We start from the raw sequence: 27,403 nt of genomic DNA, 5'->3' as shown, positions 1-27,403 counted from the left end.
TTTCCTCGGTTTTCCTTTCTCTTTGATCTAGGTAATGTAATTGCTCCCATATTATTCTGAATTTATCTTGCGATGACCCATACTATATTTTTGTGAGATATATAAATGCCATAAATGACAATTCTTCAACTCCCATAACTGCATGCCAATGGATTGAGACTATAATGGGAAAAATTCTGTTCTTTATTTGGAAGCTAGGTTCACCTGCTTCTTACAGGAAGTCAGTGCCTAAAGCTTCACAGTTTTAGTATCGTACTTCAACCTCTCATTTTCTTTATCGCTAACTCTTTATATCAGCTTAGCACACCCACACACAATACACCGATTGGCAAATTACTCTGTGGTCCCTTGTCTGAATTCTTTCTGGAATCCCAACTTCAGTTTTACCTATGGCGTTTTAAATTAGCTCTTCATACCTTTTATTATTTTTGTTTCCATTTTTTACTTTTTTGAAAAAAACTGTCTTGGATTTTCTTATATTCTCAACATCTTTTGATGATTTGACCTATCAAATCTAACTTTCCACTACATGCCACATAGATGGCTTTTAATTGATCTTTTTATGGCCAACACAAATAAAGAACACAGATTTTTGACACTGTATTTTCACCTGTCTCAAGGAATTTCTAAAAGAGATACTTGGGCTCAGCATACTAAGATACTTGGAAAACTGACTTTTCTTTGAATGCTAGCCAATGACTGCATCTTCTACTTGCTAATTGTACTTGTTCTTATTCAGTTGTGTATGTTAAAGAAGTTATGTGGCCTTCCAAAATTGTGGAGTAGGCAATTTGGACAAACATTCTTGCTGTGATATGGGGGAAAATCACCAGTCCAATATCCATAAGATTAAAAAAAATCAAGGGAGGTGAACTGGTAATTTGGAATCACTTTTTTTTTTTTTTCATGGATGGTTTTCCGATGCAGAATCTGGGAAGTGCTGTTGAAACCTTTATATGGAGCTCATACAACATCTCTTACACTTGAATGGGACCCCAAAGGAGAGCACTATGGGAATAAAGGTTAACTTGAAACAAACTAATCTTTTAGTGGTCTGTAGCCAAGCTTCTAGTCATCTGAGTTGTTTAGAAAAATTGTATTTACTGAGTTTTGTTTAAGTAGATCCTGGATTTTTGGAGATCATAGTTACCTAACAGAAGCAGCAATAGGCCTCTTTGTAAGAAGATCATATCACCTTTGGTATCAAGTTATTTTTACAAAAACCTTTAGAAATAAATGCTCAGCATCCAAATAAAAATAGCCAGGCACACTTAAAGCAAGACAGCACAAAAGAAAAACAGAAAAATAATGGTCAATAGAAAAGATCTATAGGCCTCCAGATATTGGAATTAATATTTTCAAAGAGATAAAAGATAAGACTGAAAATTTCAATAGAGAATGAGTGAATATAAATAAGACTGATTATGTTTTAATAAAAATAATGGAAGTTCTTACTCGAAAAAGTAAAATAATTGACATTCACTGAATGAGTTTAACAGAAAATTTGAAACAGGTAAAGAGAGAATGAATGAGTGAACCAGAGAATAGTAGAGAAGTAAATTTCTAGAATGAAGCAAATGTATTTCAAAGAATGGATCTACAGACAGAGCTAAGGGATACATAAAATTCACAATGAAAAAGTAAATTGTGTTTCATTAGAATCTCAGAATAAAAGGAGAGAAAAATGGAACAGATGGAACAGAAGCAATATTTAAAGAGATATTGTCTCAGAATTTCCCCTGAGGAAATATAATCAATCTACCAATTCAAAATGCCCAATTAATTCCAATTAGAATAAATGAAGATAAATGTTTCCATTGGGACACATGATAGTAAAGTTGAAGGCAAGAACCATCGTCAAAGCATACATTTTAAAATATGATGAACAAAAATGACCAGTGTTACAACTAAGTTCTCAACAGAAACAGTGAAAGACAGGAAACAACAGAATGATAGCTTCAGTATGGTGAAGGAAAATAACTGCTAAGATGGTATCCCAATCTATTTCAGGAATCAAAGTGGAATAAATATATTTTGTTTCAGACAAATCTAAGCTGAGAGAAGTTGTCATAAGCAGAAAGGTTGATCTTTAGGCAGAAGAAACATTTCCTTAGATTGTGGAAGAAAACAATGAAAGGAAGAAAGAACAATGAAAATGGCATAATGTAGTTAAATCTAAATGAATACTTAGGCATAAAACACTGTTAATAACGTTTCATAGGATTTGACATATGTACAGAATTAAAATACATTACAAAAATAGCATATATATTGGGGTAGTAAATGACTTCCAGGCATTCTCTGATCCTTTTACTCTATGAGAAAAATGTTAAAGTGACCTTTCAGCATTTGGTGTTCTTAAGTAAACATGTTGAATCTCTAGGGTACCCAGGAAGAGTAAAGGAGTATATAAATTCCAAGCTGGTGGAGGACAAAAAAATATATTGAATATATTTTTTAAAAAGTCCAGAAGGTGGCAAGAAAAAAGAGGAAAAGCATATAGAACAGGTGAAGCAAATAGAAGGTAGATAGTAAGATGGTAAAGTTAAAACCACCTGTTTCATTAAAATAAATGGCCTAACGCTCTAATTAAAATATTACAGTTGTCACACTTATTAAAAAGACAAAAATCCAAATATGTATTATTTATTAAAGACATATATACAAGTAAGGAAGCAGAATGTTTGAAAGTAGAAGGGTGATAAACAATATGATATGCAAATACTCTCCTCCTAATGGTGGAAAATCTATATTAATGTAGATGAAATTTATTTCATTACAAGACTAGTGGAAATATGGAGAGACATTAAAAAGATAAAACTTTCAACTCATCAAGAAGATGTAACAATTCTAGTCTGTATGTACCTAATAAGATGGCTTTAAAATACACAACTCAATATTGACAGTAACACATTGTGAAAAAAATTCAACAGCACAATCATAGTGAGAAACTTTAATTAACACAATTGATCTAATGGACATTTGTAGAACATTACACCTGACAACTGCAGAATATACATTCTTTTAAAGCATGCATGGATAGTTTACAGATGTTGAGCATAACTGGGCTTTAAAGATATTTTCAAACACTTCAAAGTGTAGAAATCATATTCTCTATTTTCAATGCAATTAATCCATAATTAAATAACAAAAATATAACTAGAAAATAAATATATTTTGTAAATTAAGAAACACATTTTTAAACAATGAGGAAAAAGTAAATAATGAAAATAGAAAGTATTTTAATTAAATAATATTTAGGTTACTTCATATTAAAACTGGATTCAGCAAAAGCCATGACTAGATGTATAGTTTTTATGCTGCTGTTTTAAAAGGGTAAAAATCAGTAATCTAAGCATCTATGTTAGAAATTATTAAGCATAAAATAAACACATAGAAATGGAGAAAGAAGTAGATATTAAACACACAAAAGAAATTAATAGAATAGAAAAAAAATTATAAATATTTTCAAAAGCCAGAACTGAAGAGGGACTCAAGATGGTGGAATAGGCAGTCCCCAGCATCACTCTGTCCCGCAGCTGACCAATTTACAACTATTAAAAAGTGAAGACTACCAAGCTGGGGCCACTAGAGCCCAGGGGAAAAGGAGGAGAGACCTACGGAGTTCATGAAGGCAGGAGAAGCTGTAATGAGAGAAAGAAGGGACAGCTCCAACCGTTTCAAGCCCTGGTCACTTCAAGGCTGGCTCTCATGAGCACTCAGGGCAAGAGCTGGCAAAAACTGCAGCTGTGCCCTTTGTGTGCAGTTGCTTGGAGACTGCAGGGGAGTGGAAGGCTGTGGGGGGCCCTAGGCCAGCAAGACCACTGACAGGGTTCCCATGGACCCAAACAGAAGTGAGAGGCCCCAGACAACTGAAAAAAGTAGCCACTCAAAGGCTGGTGAGTCATCACAAGGGACTGGAATGTGGCCATGTTTGGATGCATGTTTGCTGAAAAGATTCAGTGCCAGACCAGAGTTTCCACAAAGCCCAGGTATATCAGACCTCACAAGACCCAAAAGTGCTTAAAAGGTCCACAGTTAAAACCTGAGCTGCACAAAAAGACTTCCCCAGAGAATCAGCAGCAAAGCAGAAAATCAGCTCAACCACAGGGCTCAAGTGCTGGTACCCACAGGAAGTTCCCCCATTTTAGAAGTAACCAAAGAACAATAAATTAGTTCCAGTGCAGAGTTTAACTGGTGGGGGCAGCTAATAATCCAACACAGAACTGAAAGAAAACACAAAAAACCTACAGATCAGAGACAAAGTTCTGATATTAACTAGTAAAGGTCTAACACCACCAAAGAACACTTATAAAAACTAGAAGAACCTAAAGCCACCTGAGTTCCCGAGCTGTGTGGGGGGGACTGAGGTCCTCAACTATACCACCCCTCCTCACGTCAGCATCCAGCCCAGCGATGACCGTACCACTGCTGGAAGCCCTCTGAGCTCCCGAGCTAGGGCTGGGGGGTGCCCATGGGCTTTAGTCACATCCCCCTGCCTCCACAACCAGGCCAGCAAAGGAGCCAGCTGTGGGCCCTGCCTCCTGCCCCTATCTCCGTCCCCCTACCTCCCTCCTACTCCCACTGCTCTGCAACAACATCTTAGAATATAAAAAAATAATCATAATTAAATTTTTTTTTAAAAAAAGACAAAAAGTCAAAACTTGCACTTTGGAAAAGACATAAAATTAATGAATTATTTTTATAAAACGTAATTATGTCACTTTTGCTTTATTTCCATATAATAAAAGGAACACAGAATACCTGAACTACATATATCGCTCCCTAAAATTAATAAATCCTTGGAAAGAGAAAACAGGGAAGACAAAGTAGAAGTAACAACTAGTATCAACAATAAAAAAGGTTATGGTGTTATGCATTCTAAAGGTATTAAAATCACTATAATGAATGACATTATGCAAATAAATATTAAAAATATAAATTAAATTCTTAGGAAAAAGCAAAAGCATTTCCCAAAACTGACGAAGACAGAGAAAACCTGAATCATTCTATAATTACTAATAAAATTGAAGCCCTAATTTAAAATCTTCCAACGAAGAAAATTCCAGAGAAATTTTGGTTATGTATAATAAAGAGAAAACTAAGACCACTTTCACACACTTTCTGAGAATGAAAAGATATAGGAAAGAGTTTACAACCATTTTTATGGCCATCATAAGTGTAGTCGATACTTAAGGAAGACATTATAGAAAAGAAAAAGTACAGGTCATACTCTGTTAAAATCATAGATGCAAAAATTTTACGTAAAATATTACATTAGTAAACCAATTCATAAACATATGAAAAAGATAATGAATTGCAACCAATTTGGATTTCTTATAGCAATGAATGACTACATTTACACCTGAAAATGTGGATTAATATCACTAACATACTAAAAATTTTAAAAAGGTAGACACAAAAGCATACATAAAATATGAGTCAATGTATGTTCAAAATAGGCAGATGTAAACTACACAGTTTGGGGAGGTGTGTTTAGAAGGTAAAGAATAACAAAGAATTATTTTATTAAAAGAATGGGTGGTGGTTATGGTTGTTATTTTTAGGGGAAAAAGAGAAGCTTGTGATTGGCACATTGAGGACTTCTAGATACTATTTCTTGACATGGGTGTGGTGGCTACACAGCTATTTGCTTTATAATAATTAACATATAGCTTTATGTTTTATGTTCTTTTATGCATAAAACATAACATATATAAAAAGTCTTATATTTTACAATAAAAAGAAAAGTCAAAAGCCAAATCTGCTCTCCCCTCCCTTTTCGAAACCAACGGGATGAATGACCTAAGCAGACCAAACTGCCCTGCCCACTCCATCTGATAAAAGGAAAATGACATGTCTGAAACAAGGGCTCTTGTAAGTTAATAACAAATATCTTTTGCTTACCCCTGATTACTGATCAGTCCTGTTAAATTCCACTCAGAGGTAGGTTGGAGAAAAATGATGGCTTCAAACTAGATTCCTAGTCTCGGAACTACATGTTGAGTTCAAATATGAGGAAATTTCACAGATCTCCAAAATTGGAGTGAGAGAGAGAGAGAGAGGGGGAGAGAGAGAGAGAGGGGGAGAGAGAGAGAGAGTCATATTTAAAAGACTGCCCTTCCTTGCTTAAATTCTACAAGCTAAATGGATGATGGGGTGTAAAAAGGGATGGCTAGCATACCCTCACCACTGCCACAAGCAGATCACACATACACTTCGTTTGATTCTAGGGAGTTCTAGTACAGTCATCTAAGATTTCCTTTGTCTTTCCTTATATGCTGAACACCCCAACCCCATGTGCAAGGGGACTTCAAAGAGTCCATGGAAAGATTTGTATTATCTTTTCATTCTATTTTTCCACAAACCTTCTGAAGTACCTCGTACATGGTCAGTGTTTTCACATCCCTACAACACCCCAAAGTTGCTGCAACTAAATCCTTACTGTCAGATTTAAGTATGTATCTCTGTTATGCTACATCTGTTGCTGATTCCTCTCATGAGTTCACTATGTTGTAGGAAATTTTCTGTGCCACAAGCCAAAGCATTGCAATCTTACCTGGCACCGAGATTTTATAACTAATCACAGTCCTGAGTATTCTGAGCTTGTTACCCCTTTTCACTCTTATGGCTCTCCTGGGTTACAGACCACATATTGGTAGTGGACTCAGAATGTCTACCTTCCCCAGTGCCCCAAGGATCTACAGATCTACAGAAGCCCTTAAATCATAGCTTATGTTTCATGACATTCTGGCCCAAGTTGTTCCAGTGGAGGCAGCATATTCTTTAGATTTTTCTAGTTGGTGAATCTAGCACCAACAAGTTCTAGGCATTATCACCCAGAGTGAGAGAAACCATCACACTGACTTAGCTTCATTTCCTCCAATGCTCTCTCTTACACATTATGCTTTAGCCACCTGGCTTCTTTGACCATCCCAAGTGTGCTTACACAGATGTCCACGGACTCACTGACTCACATCCTTCACATCTTTCACATCCTTGCTCAACTCCAGCTTTCTCAGTGGGAAATTCCCTGACCAAACTACTTCAGGGTGCAACTACCACCCTCGTTAGGTACTTTGTCTCCTTGTTTGACTTAATTTTTCTCCATAGCACTTATTGTTATCTGACATACTGTACTTTTGTTTATTATATCTTCTTTCCCCTTGAAAATATTTTCCACTACAACAAAGATTTTTGCTCTATTTTTTTCAATTACACATTCATAGTAGAAAAGATTATGACTGGCCTATAGTAAACTGGTAACTGGCACATAAGTTAATGAAATATAATGTTCATGAAGAATTAACACCAGAAATCTTTTTAAAAATAACATTTATTATATTTTCAATTCAAATTTTTTAAAAGTCAATATCAATGGATTTTATAGAAGATTTTGTTTTATACAAGTTGCTGAGCTGATTAGATACACTTTGTGATTCTAAGGTGCTTCTCTTTTCAGGTTTAGGCATTCAAGAGCCCTTGGGACATATAGATTTTTATCCAAATGGAGGAAATAAACAACCTGGTTGTCCTAAATCAATTTTTTCAGGTATACCAACAATATTTTTGAATGAATTACATATGATTCAAAATGATGAAAAAAATTTGCTTTTTCTTTTCTTTCAATCTGTAGGAAATATTTTGGTTTAATCACCATTGCTAGTAATTCAGGAGTGCTGTTGGTCAAAAATGGTTTAATTTTCTCCCGATTAGTTTATAAAAGTTACCATTAGACATCCTATTTGGTCATAGATGAGATGTATTATGTTATGGTTTCAACAGTTTTAGTTCATCATTTTAAACAAGTCATTGAGGAAACACTGATAGTAAAGTATCATGTAACACAAGCTTTATCTTAAGATTTAAACTTTACCATCTTCATATTACTTTGCAATCACAAATTTATAAACTCTTGACACTTGACTTTTCTGGACATAGAGATAACTGAGAAACTACTCCAGGTGTGGACTTTGGCTTACTTTAGAGCCATAGCAGGAAATGTTCATTTGACAATGACAACTAGTCAAGTAACACATGGTCAAAGGCCACTGCAGCTACAGAAGTTTAGTCAAAGTGATGAGGATTCAGAGATTGGGGAAGGAAAGAGAGGTGATAAAGTTTTAATGTCACCTTGTTTTGTGGTCATATCTGACACTGGAAATGTTAGGGGTGCAGAATTAGAAGGGAAAGATGTGTACACTGTGTTTGCAGAGCTTGTTATTAATTGAAATTAAACATTTTTGCTGACTTAATTATTACTTTAGAAAATTTTACTATAAATCTCATGTAAAAGGCATACTAAAGTTTTCAATGGTACTTTTTTCTTAATTGCTTGAGATAAAACTGTGTATTGTATTAAATACAATATTTAAATATTAAATATTCATAAGGTGCACAGTATTTAGTAGAATATAATCTTTATGTTTTCTTTAATTTACTTGAATCTTAAATATTCATAAGGTGCATAGTATTTAGTAGAACCTTATTTTTTCTTTAATTTACTTGAACTTGACTTAATATATCTACTGTTGTTTTGCTTGTTTTTTAAACCTTAAGGAATTGAATTTATTAAATGTGACCACCAGAGAGCAGTTCATTTGTTCTTGGCATCTTTGGAAACAAACTGTAGTTTTATTACATTTCCTTGTCATTCATACGAAGATTACAAGACTAGTTTATGTGCAGACTGTGACAGCTTTAAGGAAAAATCATGTCCTAGGCTAGGTAAGAGAGATTGTTAACTATAAATCTTTTGGAAAATGAAGAATGTAATTGTGTTAATATTTTCTGCTGGGAGCTAAACTGTGCTTTATACTTACATGTTAATAAATTAACATTTTATGGAAAAATTATCTGTGATGACGTGGCAAAACCAGAGTAAATATTTCATTTTCTACTAAATATTTTTAAGATATTTAATGACAGAAACTTGATTAATTGCCTTTCTATGCTCAATGTAGTGGGTAAATTCAGTGATCATGATGATCCTTGTTTTTTTGATATACAAAAGATCTAATTATCAATCATCCAACTATATTTCCACTTTAAGAAAGATACGCATTCTTGGCAGCAGGGATAGTTTTTTATTTTTTTATATGGTAAGTCTTAGGAGCAAGTGAAGAGGTGTGAACCATAGTTAGCTTTTCATTTGCTATCAGCAAGTAGACATGAATCATACATGGTTCACTCCTAAATTGATAATAACACTTGGTATGAGCAGTTAAGGGTTGCAACTTCTGATAACTAACACCTGCCAATAGGAAATTGTACAGAAAAAATAATCTACATAAAAATAGAAAGTTAGAACTGGAAATCATCTCAGAGGCTGTTTGTTCAGGTTTTTCAAAGAGAATGCCAGACCCAAGCATGTCATGAGCATGTGAACAGCTGATCAGTGTCATGATGGGATCTTCCAGAAATGTTTCCAAAGCCAGAGGGGCTCAAAGAATGGGTAGTAATTACAAAGGCTGAATTAAACCATATGCAATTAGATTTCTTCAGCAGGACTAATGCACGTGGAGAATCTCTAGGAGAGGCAGGCACAATGCAGGCTTTGCCAAATTTATTGTTTCATATACCTCTTCTGTCTGCAAGATATTATGCGGGATTAGTTTTCTTCAGACTTCATGTTGCGGATTGCTATTCTGGTCCCATCATTTTTTCATGTAATGAGAAAAAAATATGTGAAGCTTTCGAAATATGCACACGAGGGTACTTCAAAAAGTTCATGGAAAAAAATTATTAAAAGACAATACAAATCTTTCTGTGAACTTTTTGAAATACCCTTGTATATAAGATATTATTTATAAATTTTATAAATATATAAATATATCATATACAATATATAAGATATTCTTCATGTACATACAATTTATCTATCTGAAATATATATTATATATACAATATGTAGTGTATACAGACACTCTCTTTGCTATATAGACGTGTATAGTATATGTAATGTGTATGCATGTGTACCATATCTGTATGTAGGTATACATAGGAGAATTGGGGGGCTGCATTCATGGAGTTAAACTGTTTTCAAGTTTTATGTAATCAATTTGCTGAATTTACTAAAAAGAATTACAAGTAAAACTCTGAATTTATAATATGATAGTAAAACCTGCTGCAAATAGACTATAGCCATATGGAGTATACTAAGCTCCAATAAGATTTTCAGGGAGCAGATTTATTTGTGAATCCTGAATTTAAGAGTTGTTATTGTAATTAAAATAAATAGAATGCCACATTTTTGAAAAATGCTTTGTAAATTATAACAACTTATAATAATAATAATATGATGATATACATTGATCCTTTAGCTACTTTAATGATTTAAAATTTTTATATACTATCTGATAGAAATCCAATTTCCAATGTGCTATTTCTTGAATCTCAGGTTATCAAGCTGAGCTATGGAAAGGCATTTTAAAAGAAAGAATGGAAAGAAGACATTTTAGAACCACTGCGTTTTTGGATACTAGTGGCACATATCCATTCTGTAGTAAGTTTTTAACATTTTTAACAAATGAGCAAATCATTAATTTTTTATACTCATTTACACTTTACCCAAAATGTTCTTTGTGCCCACTAAAATTCCATCATACACTTCCAGAGAAATTTCAAGTTTGTTAGGGCCAGTTGAACAAATTCAACTAAGGACTTGATTTTTTAGATAAAATAAACAGATGCTTATGCAATATTTTCCCAAAAAAGCAATCAAGGTTTCTATCCCTGTCCCCCAAATTTGCATGATTATCCTTACCACTTTAAGGAGCTCAAGACATCTATCTACACTGTACACCCATTTGGGAACTGAAACTAAATTGTATAAGTACAAAAAAGAGTAAGTAATAATCCTCCCAGTATGTTTAGAGTTACACAAGAGGAGAAAACTTGTAGAATAAGACAGAATCTCATAGAAATGTTTTAAATAATTAGACTTATGAGGTAGTATTAAAGCAAGCAAAATTAGTCTGTTTAGAGATGAAAAGCTGGAAGTGGTTTATAAATAAAAATGAACTTATAATGTGAGGAATCTTATAAGAGAAGTTTTTAGTTACTGGCACTGACCTTGGTTACTGGGGGATAAATACTTAAAATAGATTTCCATATTAGAAAATATTTTTAGGTCAGTTATTAATGTTTTTCAGACATAGTTGCTAGCAACTTCAAGATGTTATTCTTTAAACGTTAATGATGTGTCCTATCATACAGAATTGAGACTTTACACTTCTTAAATTAAAAATGTTATTGAATTAATTTTAGATTCACATGCACAGGTAAGAAATAATACAGGGAGATACCATATACATTATCCAGTTTCCCTCAGTGATAACATTTTTCAACAATATAGAATAATATCACTAGCAGGATACTGACATTGATACAATCCACCCATCTTATTCAGATATTCAGATTTCCCTACAAATTTTCCTGTATGTATTTAGCTCTATACAAATTAGTCACATGTATAAAGCTATGTATCTGCCACCACAGTGGAGATACTGAACAGTTCATCACCACGAGGATCCCTTATGTTGTGCTTTTATAACCAAAAATGCCTTCCCCCACCTAGCTGTTTCTAACCTCTGGCATCCATTAATATATTTCTAAAACGTCATCATTTCAAAAGTGTATTGTAGAGGGAATCATTCAGTATATGACCTTTTTAGTTGGCTTTTTTTCACTCAGCATAATTCCCTAAAGGTTCCTCCATGTTGTAGCATGTATAAATTGTTTATTTATTTGTTTGTTTGTTTGTTTGTTTATTGTGGCTGGCTGGCTGGCATAGGGATTGAACCCTGGACATTGATGTTATCAGCACCATGCTCTAACCATCTGAGCTAACTGGCAGCCCAATTCATTCCTTTTTACTGCTGAGTAGTATTCCATAGTACAGGGGTACTTCAAAAAGTTCATGGAAAAAATGGAATTAAAAGATGATAATCTTTCCACGAACTTTGTGAGGACCTCCTGTATGTGTGTACTAATTTAATCATTCATCTGTTGAAGAGCATCTGGGATGTTTTTAGTTTTGGGCTATTGTAAATAAAGCTGCTGTGAATATTGTGTACAAGTTTTTGAGTGAATATGTTTCCTTTTCTCTGTTATAAAGGCCCAGGAATGCAATTGCTGGGTTATAAACTAATTGTACATTTAGCTTTATAACAAACTGACTACATGATTTTCTGAGTTGCTGTACCATTTCACATTCTCCTGATTAAAGTATGAGTGATCCAACATCTGTGATTCCTTCCCCACATTTAGTGGTCTCATTATTTTTTAAATATTCATTCTGGTTGGCAAACAGTGATACCTCATTGCGGCTTTAATTTGCATTGTCCTGATAGCTGATTATACTGAATATCTGTTCTCTGTATCCTCTTTGGTGAAATGTGTGTGTTCATGTCTTCTGGCCAGTTTTTCAATTTGTTATTTTTTTAATCATTGAGTTTTGAGAATTCTCTATATATTTTAGAAACTAGTCCTTGTTGGATATTTTGTCTGAACACATTTTCTCATAGTCTGTAACTTATCTTTTCATCCTTTTCACAAAGGCTTTTTGCAGAGCAAAAGTGTTTAGTTTCGGCGGGGAGTAATTGGTTACTTTTTTCTTTTCAGTCGTCATGCTTTAGGCATCAAGTCTGAGAATGCTTTTTAGAGTCCTAGGTCCTGAAGATTTTCTCCTATAATTTGTTATAAATGTTTTATAGTTTTATGTGTTGCATTTCCACCTGAAATCCATTTTGATTTAGTTTTTGTGTAAGATGCTAGATTTGGGTTAGTTTATTTTTTGCCTGTGGATGTCCATTGGCTTCAGCACCAATGGCTCCAGCACCATTTATTGAAAAGGCTATCCCTTACTGAAGTGCTTTTGCATCTTTACCAATAATCAGTTAAGCATATTTGTTTTGGTCTATTTCTGTTGGAGCTATATTCTCTTCTGTATTTTGTTTCATTGATGTATGTATTCATCGCTTGTTCAGTACCACACAGTGTTAATATAGCTATATAGTAAACCTTAATATCAAGTAAAGTGATTACTTTCTCTTTATTCTTCTTTGTTATGATTATTTTAGATATTCTACTATGTGTACTTTTTAGTATAAATTTTAACATAAGGTTATCTATGTCTTCAAAAACTTGGCCAGGGTTTTGATAACAATTGCATTAAACCTACAGAACAATTTTGGAGAGAACTGACATCTAATTCATAAACATAGTTTGTCTTTCTATTCCCTTTGATTTTTTGATGTCTTTCATCAGCATTTTGTAATTTTTGGCATTCAGATCTTGTACATCTTTTGTTAGATAGATACCTTAGTATTTTTTTTTTTGAGTGATTGTAAAGGGTATGTTAAAATTTTGATATCCTTATGTTCTTTATTAATATATAGAAATGGTATTAAATCTTTTGTTTCCTGGGACTTGCTGAATTCATTTATTATTTCTAGGATTTTAAAAAATAGATTCAGTGGCATTTTCTATGTTAACAGTCATTTACAAATAGAAATGCTTTTATTTCTTCTGTTCTAATCAGTGTGCATTTTATTTATTTTTCTTGACTTATTGCAGTGTCTCAAACTTTCAGAACTATGTTGAATAAGAGTGGTGAGGGCAGACACTCTTGCCTTAGAGGTAAAACATTCAGAGGTTTCCCATTAAGTGTGATGTAACCTATAGGTTTTTTGTAGATACTCTACAAAATTAAGTCAATTCTCCTCCGTTCCTAATTTGCTAAGAGTTTTTCTCATAAATGCATGTTAAATTTTGTCAAATACCTTTTCTGTATCACTGATATGATCATTTGATTTTTCTTTTTTAGTTTATTGATATGTTGGATAACATCGATTGATTCTAGAATGTTGAACCAGCTTTGCATTCTTCTTATAAATCCTGTTGGTCAAAGTGCATTGTCTTAATACCTTGTTGGATTTGGTTTGTTAATATTTTGTTAAGGATTTTTGTTTCTAAGTTCATGAGAGATATTTGCTGGAAGTGTTTCTTTTTGGGCTCCCTTTGTCTGGTTTTGGCATAAGAGTGATACTGTCCTCATACAAGAGTAATGCAACCTTATAAAATGAGTTGGCAAATGTTCCCACATCTATTGTATTTTCTGGGACAGACTGTGCAAAGAAAATCAATTCTTCTTTAAATGTTTGGTAGAATTTTTTCAGTGAAACAATTTGGGCCTTAAAACTTTTTTCAGGAGACTTTTCATTAAAATTTTAATTTCTTTAATAGTTTGGTACTACTTAGACTATCTATTTCATCTTCGTTGAGTTTTTGTAGTTTGTAGTTTTCAGGGAATTGGTCTATTTATTCTAAGGTATTCAATTATGAGCACTAAGTTTTTTCATATTGTTTTCTTATTTTTTTTAATGTTTGCAGGATCTGTAGTAATATCATCTGTTTTATTCCTGATAGTGGTTTGTATCTTATCTTTTTCAATTTTTGTCTGTCTTTCTAGACCAATTTTATTGCTTCTTTTGCTCAAGAACTGGTTTATTTAATTGGTTTTCTATTGATTTTCTTTATTAAATTTTATTGATTTCTGCTATATATATTTGTATATAATATACATTATAAGTATATGTTTTCTTCCTTTTTGCTTTTTTGGGGTTTATTTTGTTTTTCTTTTTCTATTTTTTTGAATCAGGAACTTAGATTGTTGGTTTGAGATATTTCTTCATTTCTAATATAAGCATTTAGTGCAATGAATTTCCTTCTGAGCATTGCTTTAGTTGTATCCTACATGTTTTGATACATTATATTTCCATTTTCATCCTTTTCTCTGTATTGTTTGAGACTTCCTTTTTGACCATGGGTTATTTATAAGCATGTTGTTTAATTTCCATTGTTTAGAGATTTTCCTGTTGTCTTTCTGTTACTGATTTCTAGTTTGATTTTATTATAGTTAGAGAAAAAAAAAACTCTGTAAAATTGCAGTTCTTTTGAATATTTTGAGGTTCCTTATATAGCCCAGGATTGATCTATTAGGTGAATGCTCCACAGATACTTATAACAAATATGCATTTTGCTGTTATTTGGTGGAATATTCTATGCATAGGTGTGTGTTTGTTTGTGTGTATATTTATATATGTTAATAAGATTGGTCTCAACTCACTATAGCATCAACTCAAAAGTCTCTAAACTCAACAGATAAAAAGTTCCAAATTTCACATTCCAATTCGTTTAAATCTGGTTTGGTAGAAGATTTGGCCGACATCATCAATCTTTGGGCATAATTTGTCATCTGTGAACCTGTGAAACTCAATAATCAAGTTATCTGTTCCCAAAATACAATGATGAGACAGTCATAGGATACCAGTTAGAGACATTCTTGTTTAAAAGAGGAAAATGGAAGGAAAATAGATAGTCCCAAGCAATTTTAAAATCAGGCCAGGCACACTCTATTTGGTTTCAAGGCCTGCGGATAGTATACTGTGGTTAATGGCTCTGCTCCCTGGATTCATGTCTGTGTGTTGGCCTTTCAGTGTCGTTGTTGTCGTTGTTCTTCTTCTTCTTCATCTTGCCCTTCCTCCTCTTCCTCCTCCTCCTCCTCTTCCTCCTCCTCTTCCTCCTCTTCCTCCTCCTCTTCCTCCTCCTCTTCCTCCTCATTCTTCTGTATGAATAGTAGCATATATTTGCAGCTGAGTAGTTTTATCAGCCTGTTTCTTGTTTGTAGGATTTTTGGGAGTCCCACAACATTCTTTCATTTCATACTTCCTCTGTTGCTTTCGATTCACACTGGCAGTATTCTTGCTGCTATGATATTCTCAAAAACTTTGTGGATATCTACATAGTTCACAGAGATTTACTCCAATAGACAAGAGGCTTCTCTTTAATGGACAATTCTACCTCTATTATTGGCTTCTGCTGAGATGGATGAGGGAATGGATGAGTCACACCCTTAATATTTGCAAAGAACCTTTTGTGTGACTGAACACTCTGACTTTTTTTTTCCCTGAGGGGAAGGGTTGTTTCAGCCGCACCCTCAGTTTTTTCTCCAAAGCATGATTTTATGATGGTGAATCTCTTAGTTTTAGCATCATTTGTAAGCTTGTTAAGCTGAGGATTTCTCAAATCAGGATCTTTTTTTACAAAACAGTTTTATCTCAATTTCTGTCTTTTTTCTCACACTTCACTATGAGCACCACGAAGAAAGCAAGCCACACTTTCCAACTGTGCTTGGAAATCTCTTCAGTTAAATGTCCAGTTTCTTCATTTACAATTTCTGCTTTCCTCATAATCACAGGACATAATTCCACTAAACTGTCCACCACTATGTAGCAAAGATTGTTTTTCTTCCAGTTTCCGATAGCATATTTCTTATTTCTTCTGAGTCCTCAACAGCAGCACTCTACGCATCCATACTTATGCCATAAGAGATCCATATTTCTGTGAACAGTCTGTTTGCAATGTATGTTTCCTCTATCATGTTTTGCACTTTCTCCTGAGTCCTCACTAGCAGAGTTAAAATCCACGTTTCTAACGATATATTCAACACAATCGAGATTTTTCTGTTATGCTCCTTAATATGCTTCTAGCTCTGCTCATTGCTAATTTCAAAGCCACATCCCCATTTTTACTTGTTATGGCAGCATCCCATTCTTTGTACCAAAATCTGTATTCACTTTCTATCTCTACATAATAAATTACCACAAGCTTAGTTGCTTAAAACAATAGGAATTTATTATGGTGCTATTCTGCAGGCTGGAATTCTGACACAGATGTCACTATGCTAAAATCAAGATGTCGACAGTAGTGCATTCCTCTCTGGATGCTCCAGGGGAGAATCTGTTTCTTTGATTTTCTGCCTTCTACAGGTGGTCTGCATTCTTTGCCTTGTGTCCTCTTCTAACACATGGTGGTTTGACTCTTCACATTGCATCACACTGGCCCTTCTTCTGCATCGTATCTCTTTTTCTGACTTTCCTCTTCTGTCTTTCTCTTCCTCTTTTAAGACCCCTTATGATTACATTGGGCCCATCTGAATAATCCAGGATAAACTTCCTATTATAAGGGCAGCTGATTAGCACCCTTAATTCCATTTGCAATCTCAATTCTTCTTTGTTACGTAAGGTAACATACTCACAGGTTCCAGGAATTAGGACATGAGCATATTTGTGGAGGCCTAGTTCTATTTCGTTGCTGAGATATTTTTTTTTCCCCAAGAGACACTGTAACTGACTTTGGAGTATTTTTGCAATGGTTCCTTTAAAATGCTTGTCAGATAATCGCAGCACCAAATTCATGTTCGTGTGACCATTAGTTGATTTCCTTTTCTCACCAATGTTGTGATTTTCTTTGTTCTTGGTGTGATTGGCAATTTTCATTCACATCCTGGACATTTTGTCTGTTGTGTTGAAATTTGGGTTCTATTTAAATCTTTTATTTTAGCAGTCAGTCACCTTGTTTAGGTATTGGCTTTAGGTATTTTAAGGCTGAGTTTCAGATGCATACAACTTCAGGACTGTTATATTTCTCTGATGACTTGCTTCCTTTTTGCTTTATACATAAAAATATGTCTTGCCCCACAAACTATTTTATTGGCTTCTGTCACAGCAAAAATTTTCCTCATAGATCCTTTTCATTTTTTTCTTCTTTTCTATCTTCGATATTATGTTCTGTAGTATTCTAGTATTTTTACTTCCACTTCTTATTTAACAATCAGTATTAATTAGAAAAAGTATCATTACATCAAATATGTAGTTTTCTATATTTTATCTTGTCAACCACCCCCCCGCCTAGTGTGTTTAACTTCTTTCTTGCTGAAATATATTCTGCCACTGGCTTTTTACTAGCAGTCTCTCTCAGTATTTTTTTTTCCTCTGAAAATGTCCCTATCTTCACTTACTTAGGAATGAAAGTATATCTTAGGATACAATTCTATATTGTGAGTTATTTTTGCTGAGCACTTTGAAAATACTAATTCTCTTGTTTACAGGTAATTTTTTTTTTATTTGTTGTCAATGAAATTGGTCCCTGAAGATAATCTTTTAGTTTTTTTCTGATATTTATCTATTTAATTTGCTTTATTGTTATTTTCCATTTTCAATGGTCTGCTCAAATCTAGATTAAAAATTAGTGAAACAAATATTTATGCTATTTCAAAATAAAGATTCATGTCCTTTTGTAATATAGAAAACTCTCAGCAGTCCAAAATTCTCCCTTCAGAGCAAATTGTAATTTTTTCCCAGAACCTTATTACCATAATCCTGGTGTATTTTTTATATAAATTTTTGGGAAGTTCAGCAAGTGGCTAGTGTAAGTTTAAATTCCGTGTTACTTGGAGGTTTATTTAGTCTCAAGGAACTTTTTTTTTTCTACCTAAGACCCACGCAGAACTAGTAGAAGGAATTTTCCTAGTTCCTCTTTCAATGATGAGGCAGGAAATTAAGGTTCCTGGCTGTGTGCATTGACCTCCTTTTCAGGTCTGTCACTTAGCATCATGTCTTCTGTTCCTGCATGGAGGATGACACTTCAGCCTCAGTTTTCATGGTACACCCAGTTTTCAAATCCCAGGGGTATCCAGGGCTTCAGTCCTTATGGCCTTGGCTTTCATTTCTCTTCATTTCTAACTCCTGATATTTCTCTTTTCTTCTTCCGAGCTTGGTGATGTATTTAAATGTTTATGGATTGTACATCTGGCATGTCTATGTTCTTGTAGCAGGAGGGTGGCTCATTCTGTAACATCTCAGTCTGTCATGTTGCCAGCAATCATCTGAGCAAGTCTGAATGTCTACTTTATGGGCAAGGGGAACCAAAGTACTTTGTCTGAGGCTGGGCAGTCACTTCAGAGTCAGGAGTGTTCCTTTACATCTCTTTTGTCAGAAATTGATGAGGTCCAGTCATAAGTCCATTATCTTATTTGAGGTAAGCATCAAGCACAAGGCATGAGGTTATTCTTGACTGTTTAGTAGGCACATTTAATAGCTAGAATGCACAATTTTTCTATGCTTATATTGCACAGGAAAATTTCAAGCATTTCATGTTCCATTTGATATAATATATATACCTTGTCTTCTAGGAGGGGGTGCACAAGACTTGTGATAATTCACACAGAGTCAGAACTTCCTGTATAGCTCTGACAATATTGAGTATAGGGGTGAGTCCAGCATCCTTGCCTTTGAGAGATATACCATACCAAATTGTAGTAAGGGTATTTTGAATGAGAACTACTATGAGCTTACCCTACGTAGGATTATTTAATTTCACAGTCATTCCTGTGCTTGTTAAGAGATAATTAAGAATTATGCTTGTTATGAGGTAATTAAGAAATCTTATCATATTTACCTTAGAAGTGCTATTGAAAAAGAAAAATTTTTTAATTGGCCTACATTCTAAATTTTTTGGTTTGCAGACCAATTAGTATTCAGTAACTGTTTGACCAGCTCTTCACCATACCCATGACTGACTGGCAGGCATTATCATTACTTATTTTTAAAACTAGTAAAAAATTGACAAAAAGTAAAATATATTACTCGTTTACCAAATGAGTGCCTTTCAATTATATTGTTTGCAAATGTAATATAGACCTAGATTATGGGTGTGTGTGTGTGTGTGTGTGTGTGTGTGTGTGTGTATGTGTGTGTGTGTATGTGCATGTATTTGTATATCTACATATTTACCAAAACAAAACAAAACAAAATTGAAAAAGTAATGTGAATTGCATCCTATATTTTTGTTTTGTAGCCTATTATTTTGTTCTCAGTATAATTGTTTTGGATAGAACTATGAAGTATGGCAATATTTCATTTACATTACTAAACCATCTTGGAATGGTTGAAAAGCCAAGGCTCTATGAGTAAGTACAATTTACTGTTTTCTTCTTTTGTAAGTTGAATGTTTGCTTTGTGATTATCCAGTTCAGCAGATAATCCAAATAGTGTGCATTTTCTATCCAAAGAGTCTTAAAATGTTAAATATTAAAATGATCTCATGTTATATTCTAATTCTTTCATTCTACAAAGAGGATAATATGAAAAAGAATAAATGATTAATTTATGTTATACAACTAGTGACTACAAAACTTAGAAGAGTAGGAGAAGAGATATTTTTTTCTCTCAATTTTCATTCCAGTGTTCTTTTTAACCACCTTGTCTTCTGATTCTCTCCAGTTTTCAGGAAACATCACATTCACAGTGCTGTGAATAAATGGCTATTGATTTCTGTCAATAATAGTGACATGAATTTAGTCAGCCACAAAGCTCCCAAATAATAGGGGATAGCTTTGATTTTTTTTCTCAATCTTCTGTTTAACTTTTTTCATAGATATCTCTGTATTATATATTATGTATGTATGTATAGGTGGGTATACATATTAAAAGGTTATCTAATCACCTCAAAGAATGTTCTCAGCTTGAGTTTGTTGGATGTATATTTGTGTATCTAATAAATTCTTAAACTAGGAAATCAATTTTCTCTTCAACAAAAAATGTTATAAAGGTGCATGCTACTTTCCAATCTGCTGTGCTAGACTTCTAGAAAGTCATTAAATATTGGAACCGTTTTCAAAAGGCTGACAGGTACCATGTCTAGTGACCAAATAAAAGAGAGACTTTATTTTGTTGTGGCTGGACTTACAACAATCTGATTTAAGTTTTGACTTATTATTGATGACATTTAAATGTCAGGAGACACGGTTGGTATCTCCATCATTTACTGCTGTCACAGTTTAGGTAGCTACAGGACCTGAATTGGTTAATTGACTAAATCTGATGTGTGATGAACCTTGGACCTGAGTCTCTGCCTACTTATTTAAGATGCTCATTCACAAACAATGGTAGTGATGTATCTAATGTTGCAGTATTATTAATGCTTAGTTAAAAATCTCAAATAACACTAAAATATAAAAAGTAGCCATAGCTCATAAAAATACATGCAGTTTTTAAGTAGATAAATCTTTCAGACCTGTAATCCACAAAGAAAATAATAATAGAAGATATTCATGAAGACAGAAACATTGAGACCATTCCATCATGAAATGCCATGGTGATCCTTAGAAGTAATATCTTGGGATACAAATCAGGCAAAATTTTTAACATTTTCAGATAAACATATTTTAAATATTCTATAAATTTAATTTTCTTAAAGTTAACAAAGGCATTGCAGGTGACATAATAGTTGGATAGAACTGGTAGTGAGAGAGTACCAATTAGTCTTGTTCTTTCCCTTTTTTTTTTAACTTTCTTTCCCAAAGAAGAGGAATATAAAGAAATTACAACAGAACTCCAGTCTAAATTCTTCACTTCCATCAAGGCCCATCTTTTATTAAAATAAACTTCTAAACCCTTTCACCTGATTTTGAACACCAACTGAATGTGTTAGAATAATAAATAATATGGGCCGAGCCCGTGGCGCACTCGGTAGAGTGCTGCGCTGGGAGCGTGGCGACGCTCCCGCCGCGGGTTCGGATCCTATATAGGAATGACCAGTGCACTCACTGGCTGAGTGCCGGTCACGAAAAAATGACAAAAAAAAAAAAAAAAAAGAATAATAAATAATATTATTTCATAACAGTTCATTAAATTGCTTAAACTTAACATGTATATATGTATATATTTATACATGTACACATGATCTATTATTTATTCTTATCAGGAACATGCTTTGTTAGATTTTGAATTAATTCACTTACACAGCACCAAATTATTCAGCACCAAATTTATTCAGGCATTTCACAAAATAATGGGGACCCAAACTGAAATAGACAGTGTTTTGTTCTCAAGGAGGTCACAGAATACTGGAGGAGACCAATGCATAATTTAAAGCTCTGAGTAGGGCCGGCCCGTGGCTCACTCGGGAGAGTGTGGTGCTGATAAAGCTCTGAGTAATACTTTTTATAATAGAAGAGTACTTAATGGAGCACAGATGAGAAGCAAGGAGGCCTTTGAAGATAAGGTAATATAGTCAGGAAACAGGGAGAAGGTACTTTCAAAGGTAGGGAGATAGGAAAGTACCTAAATTCAGGAATAGCATACAGACTACAGTCCTAGAGCACTTGTTTTGAACTTGTTCAGAAGGCAGAGAAACTGTGAGTCTTGATTTACTTTACAAACATCATATTGTATGTGTTTGAAATATTCTATGAAAGAGTGGTGCATTATATTCAAATACTTAGTGTATTTTTCGTGAAAGAATATAAAGTATGGGAACATATACTATAATCTGTCCATCTAAGCCTGTCTAATGTTTATATTGTTTCTCTGTTAATAATTATCTCCTAATACAATTAACCATGCTTTGGGATTTAAACTATATTTTAGATGCCAGAGGAGTTGGAAAATTTTAAATGATCTTTTATTTCCCCTTTCAAAAGTGAAACAGGAATACCCCAAATTACCATTTGGTTTATAATTTTCCTCTTCCTCCTTCTTATACATGTTCTGTGAACACACAAATGATTATGTTATTTAGCAAAGTTAGGATATTACTGAAAATGTGTCTGCATTTTGATTTTTATATTTAATGGTATAGAGTGGTCTTTTTTTTCTATGTCACTAAAAAATCACTTAAACCTTATACTATGAGGTCAAATATATTAATTTGCCAATGTAGCATTTTATTCAATATTTTAATCAATGTAAGGGATAACAACATTTATATTCAGGTTAGAGTGATCCCCGAGATGAATCAGAAATGGGAAGATTAGAGGAAACAAGACTGGGGACAGGAGTCCACAGAGGTGGCTACCGCAATAATTCATATGAAAGATGATAGGAGCCTGGACCAAGTCAGTGGAAGTCAAAAAGAAGGGTGTGGTAGATTCTACAGGTTTTTGGACTTTGGTATAGATGTGTGATGTGTTTTTGTAATTAATGGAATATGTGTAAGTGAAGGAAAGAAATGAGTCTAGAGTGGCTTCAAGTTTTGAGTTTGGTGACAATTTAACAATTATAGTGCCTTTCTATACTGAGCTAGGAAATACCTGGTGAGGAGCCAATTTAATCATTCCATTAAAATTCTTGAGAGCTTCTATAGGCCATGAACTGTGCTAGGAGTTGGAGATAAAATTTTGGACAAATTAGATCTCTCCTCTTACATAATTTCAGCCTAGTGTAGCAGATAGACTTTTGTAATAAAAATAAAATGACGTATCCATCATTCCTTTATTCAAACAATTTTTAATGACTACGTTGAGTCAGGCACTGTGCTGAGTGCTGGGCAGAACAGTCATGGTCCTACCCTCATTAAGCTTACAGTATAATAAAAGATACAGGGATAATTGAATAATAATGAAATCATATAAATAAAATCTGTTCTTGAAAAATGTTTTGATGCAAATTATGGTGTGTATGGAATCTTAAGATAGGGACTAGATTAAAGGCATCACTAAACATTTCTCTATGAACATTTTCCATTAGTTGAGACCTAAATGATGAACAGGAGTCACTGTCTTGCCGCATCCTAGGCAGAGGGACCAACAAATGCAAAGAACCTGAAGCAGGAGGAGCATGACCCACTTTACGGGAGCTGAAGGAAGTTCAGTATGTTTGGGGATAGAGGCAGGGAAAGCAAGAGAGAGATGAGAGGTAGAGAGCACCCGGATATTGTAAGAACTAGAATACATGGGCCATGTTCTAGAATTTATATTTCGTTCACTGGACAAATGAAAACCACTGAAGTATTTTAGTTGGTCAGTCTGGTTGGGACCAAGATTGAATTTTTATTTTGGAAAAACAGTTTGACCACGGTGGAATGGAGAGAGAAAACACAGGATGGTGTTGTAGGAATTCAGACAAGAAACAATGATATTCCGGGTTACAGGGTTTACAGTAGAGATCAAAAAATGGGGTTGACTTTAAAGCAAATTCAAGATATTTCATTATAGAAATTTATGAGTGATTGGATGTAGGAGTTGAAAGAGAGGATGGTATCAATGGTGAATCCTAGTTGGCAATAGGTATGGGTGCCGTTAAATGCTATAAGGAAATTTGTAATTTTTAGTTTCCTTTTTCTTTAAATTTAATTTGGAGGATGTTGGGGGAAGATAAGCCATTCAGATTTGAACCTACTGAACTTTAGGTATCCTTGAGATATCCAAATGGACGTAGCAAATGACAGTGGATATTCATGTCTGGAACTCTGCAGACAGGCCTCAGCTGGAGGTAGAGATTTGATGGTCATGAGCAAACTGTTGATAATTGAAACCACTGGGTGGATGTGAATTTGTGGGGGAAGAGAACATATTTCCAGTAGATTTGCTGAATTTGAAGTATCTCTGAGAAATGTGGATAAACTCTTGGGAAGACATTAGAGATAAGCCCAATGCCATTATATTCTGTGCAAGAGGAGGTAGTAGCCCTGTCAGGAGGCAGCAGAGATGGGCTTTGAGAGGAATGATAACATCTTGTTTGGGGCCTAGCTTCTGTGAGGAATCAAAAGAAGAGAGCAGGGAAGCAAACAGGAGATGGGAGGGAGTGCTGGGTCATGCACTGGTTGCTTGCAGCTGTCCTATGTGTGATGGTCACCTTTGCTTACACAAGTTATCATTGCCCAGAAGAGGACATTTTTTCAACAGATTTTTTAAAAAATTTCTTTCTTTCTCTTCTGTTCTGTCCTCTCCTCTCCTTCCTTTCTTTTCTTCCCCTCCTCCTTTTCCCTCCTCTTTTTCCCTTAGTTCTGTCTAATGAGAGGAAGTGCGGTGGGTTAGGTAGAGTTCCTTCTGGAGTCAGTCAGACCCATACTCATGTAAATTACTCCAGGGAGCCGCATTTCTGGCACGTAGGAATGAGGGATACAGCAGAGTGGTGAAGAGTATCGAAAAGGCTGAGTTTACATTCCAGCTGTGTATCCTCAGCTGTGTGACTTTGGAAGAGGCACTCGTATGCTCTGATACTCAGTCTTCTCAACAGTAAAATGGTGATACTCATAGTACCTAATAAAAGGAGTTATTGAGATACTTAAATGAGGTTAAGTATGTGAAGCTTTGTTACAGTTCTGGGTACATTGTCATTCTCAGGAAATTGTGCTTATTAAATACTACCTTTATTTTTTCTTTTGAATCTCAGGCTTATTCATTTATGTACTTCTTTACGTCAGTCAGAAGTATTTGATAAAGTGGCACAAAACAACAGAGTTATCATTTGAGTACCTAGTCTATTAAAGGAACTGTGATAGCTGTTGAAGTGTCTAAAAGAAAGAAATATGAAATGACTGCTCTAATGTTAGACAAATGTACAATCTAAACACTTACTCAAAAAAGGCAAGATACCTCATTTTTTCCCCTCAAACGGCATTCCCAAAATATATCTATATGGGAATGTATTTATTATTATTATTAATTATTTTATTCTCTTGTAAATTACTGTTTAAATTTTTAAATAAATACCTTAACAAATATTTTGTTTGGCCTTTCCTTATAAGATTGTTCTCTGTACCCTGCCTTGTTAGGATTATATTGATTTTAGAATTAAATTATGTTTTGAATTATTGGTGTGCTGAGTATATCAAATTTTCTGCTTAGGAAGAACAAACCATTTTATAAACTTCAGGAAGTCAAGATTCTTGCTGAATTTTTCAGTGATGTTGTAAATATTTCAAGCATTGGTTTGAAATATTTCCAGAGTTCAAATCTGCAATGTTCCACCTGTGAATATAGGATCCACAGTCTCATGTTAAAATCACTTACGTATCCAGAAAGGTAAGAAAACTAAATTTTGACTTCAACATGTTATCTTTTAAACTTGAAAATATTGACTTGCTAAGTAGTAGTTTAAGAATTCAAGTATTCAAATATCTGTCTATTATGTATTTCAGACTCTATTTTAGATAAATATTAGAATATCAAAAAGGTGTACAATACATAGTTTTTGGCTTGGACGAAATTTATTTTGGAATTACATTACCCAAGCAAAGAAAAAAGCACACGGAATCATTTCATAAGATACAACAAAACTGAAAAAAGTGAGACGAATGTCTGCCTGAGAAGTTTACCAATCATTTCTTAAATATACATATTTATTTACAGAGTGGTTGAAAGTTCTTTTATAAAATCGTTTAGATGATATCCAATGGCTGAAAACTCTGTAATGAAACAGTGGTCACAGAAGATAGAAATAAATCATCATGACTTCCAATGATCCTTTCTTTTTTCCAACTTCATTATTTTTTAATTGGGAAGAGAAAAAAGTCCATTTTCATCTTCTGTATGTAAGATTCTACAGGTCACTGGAGATTCAACTCTAGGAATGTACTGACCACTGACAGGAGGGAGGCTCTTGGATATACTGTCTGCTACAAGGGGTTTTCAAAAAGTTCATGGAAGGATTGGTGTTACCTTGAGTCTATTTTTTCACTAAATATTTGAAATATGCTTGAATAACAGTATGAAGAGAAGTGGTTTCTTTACATTTTAGTTTTATAGTCACTTGTCTCGGTTTGTCTATTATGTCACAAATACCTCCACTCCTGTTAAAATGTGACACCATCCTGATCAGGTACAATTTTCTTGAAGATGCTAGCAGTATTTTTCTTAGCCCATTTAATGTGTTCTTCTTGGTTTCATGTCCTCACAAACCTTCCAGAGGTTTTCCCGCTACCCTTATCCTCATAGTCAATCTACATGCTTCCTGTAGAAGAATTCATATTTCCATTGACAACACTCTCGTGAAAGCATTATGAACCACTAAGGAGCTCTTTATGAGTTGGCCACCTGTCAGTTTGGATATGTGAGGTCTTCCAACAGTGAGCATCAGCTGAGAGCCAATAGAAATGGGTTTGTGAATTGCTGGAAATCTCCCTTTAGTTGACTGCAGTGCTTCCTCCTTATTTCTCTTTATGTTCCTGTATTTATATATTTGATTTCCCAATTACATTCATATATATGTTAAACATAGTAAATAGGAATTTGTAGAGAATAAAAATAAAAATAATAAATTGTAAGAATATGCTTTTAGATGAGGACTATATCAACAGAGAAGAGTTGGGAAAATTCTTTGAAGTATACGTCATTTTATAACTTTCAGTATAATAATATTTAGTCACTCAAAAGTCAGTAAGTAAAATGTCATTATAGTGTCAAAAACCTATGGATAATTTTATTATCCTATACTTTTGATGGAAATACTGACAAAAATACCAAAATAATGTGGACATTTTCAGCGGGAACATTAGCAACATCTTTCTACCAAAGTACATCAGAGGAGAAGGAGTCATGCCTTGAAGGACTACAGCTATAAGATTTTCAATCTCCACCTGATCTCTTTAGTTGTTATTTTAAAGACTCAAAGCCTCCACTAAACATAAGAGTAGAAATTGTATTTGCATTTCCCTCAAGCCAGACTGTGAAGAGGCCAGGGCCGTTGTACCATCACAGTCCCCTAGTTTCTCCCATTAATACCATTCTGAGTATAAAGATGGTGAGTACGAACAGAGAAGTCTAGAAGTTGGAGTT

The 27,403-nt window shown here is 34.1% G+C and overlaps 1 protein-coding gene across 1 annotated transcript in view; it reads left to right on the top strand.

The window, feature by feature from the left end:
* Nucleotides 1–27,403, top strand: part of LIPI (lipase I) — a 38,142-nt gene that overhangs the window by 5,411 nt on the left and 5,328 nt on the right. Inside the window, exons 4-8 of the mRNA XM_063078103.1 lie at nt 7,463–7,552; nt 8,560–8,727; nt 10,400–10,504; nt 19,702–19,813; nt 25,475–25,651. Coding sequence (XP_062934173.1) covers nt 7,463–7,552; nt 8,560–8,727; nt 10,400–10,504; nt 19,702–19,813; nt 25,475–25,651 — 652 coding nt within the window. The remainder of the gene's footprint in view (nt 1–7,462; nt 7,553–8,559; nt 8,728–10,399; nt 10,505–19,701; nt 19,814–25,474; nt 25,652–27,403) is intronic.

The sequence above is a fragment of the Cynocephalus volans genome, chromosome 1 (genome assembly GCF_027409185.1).
Source record: "Cynocephalus volans isolate mCynVol1 chromosome 1, mCynVol1.pri, whole genome shotgun sequence".
In the NCBI taxonomy this organism is placed as follows: domain Eukaryota; kingdom Metazoa; phylum Chordata; class Mammalia; order Dermoptera; family Cynocephalidae; genus Cynocephalus; species Cynocephalus volans.
The sequence above is the reverse complement of the archived record's forward strand: the minus strand, read 5'-3'. Positions and strand labels throughout refer to the sequence as shown.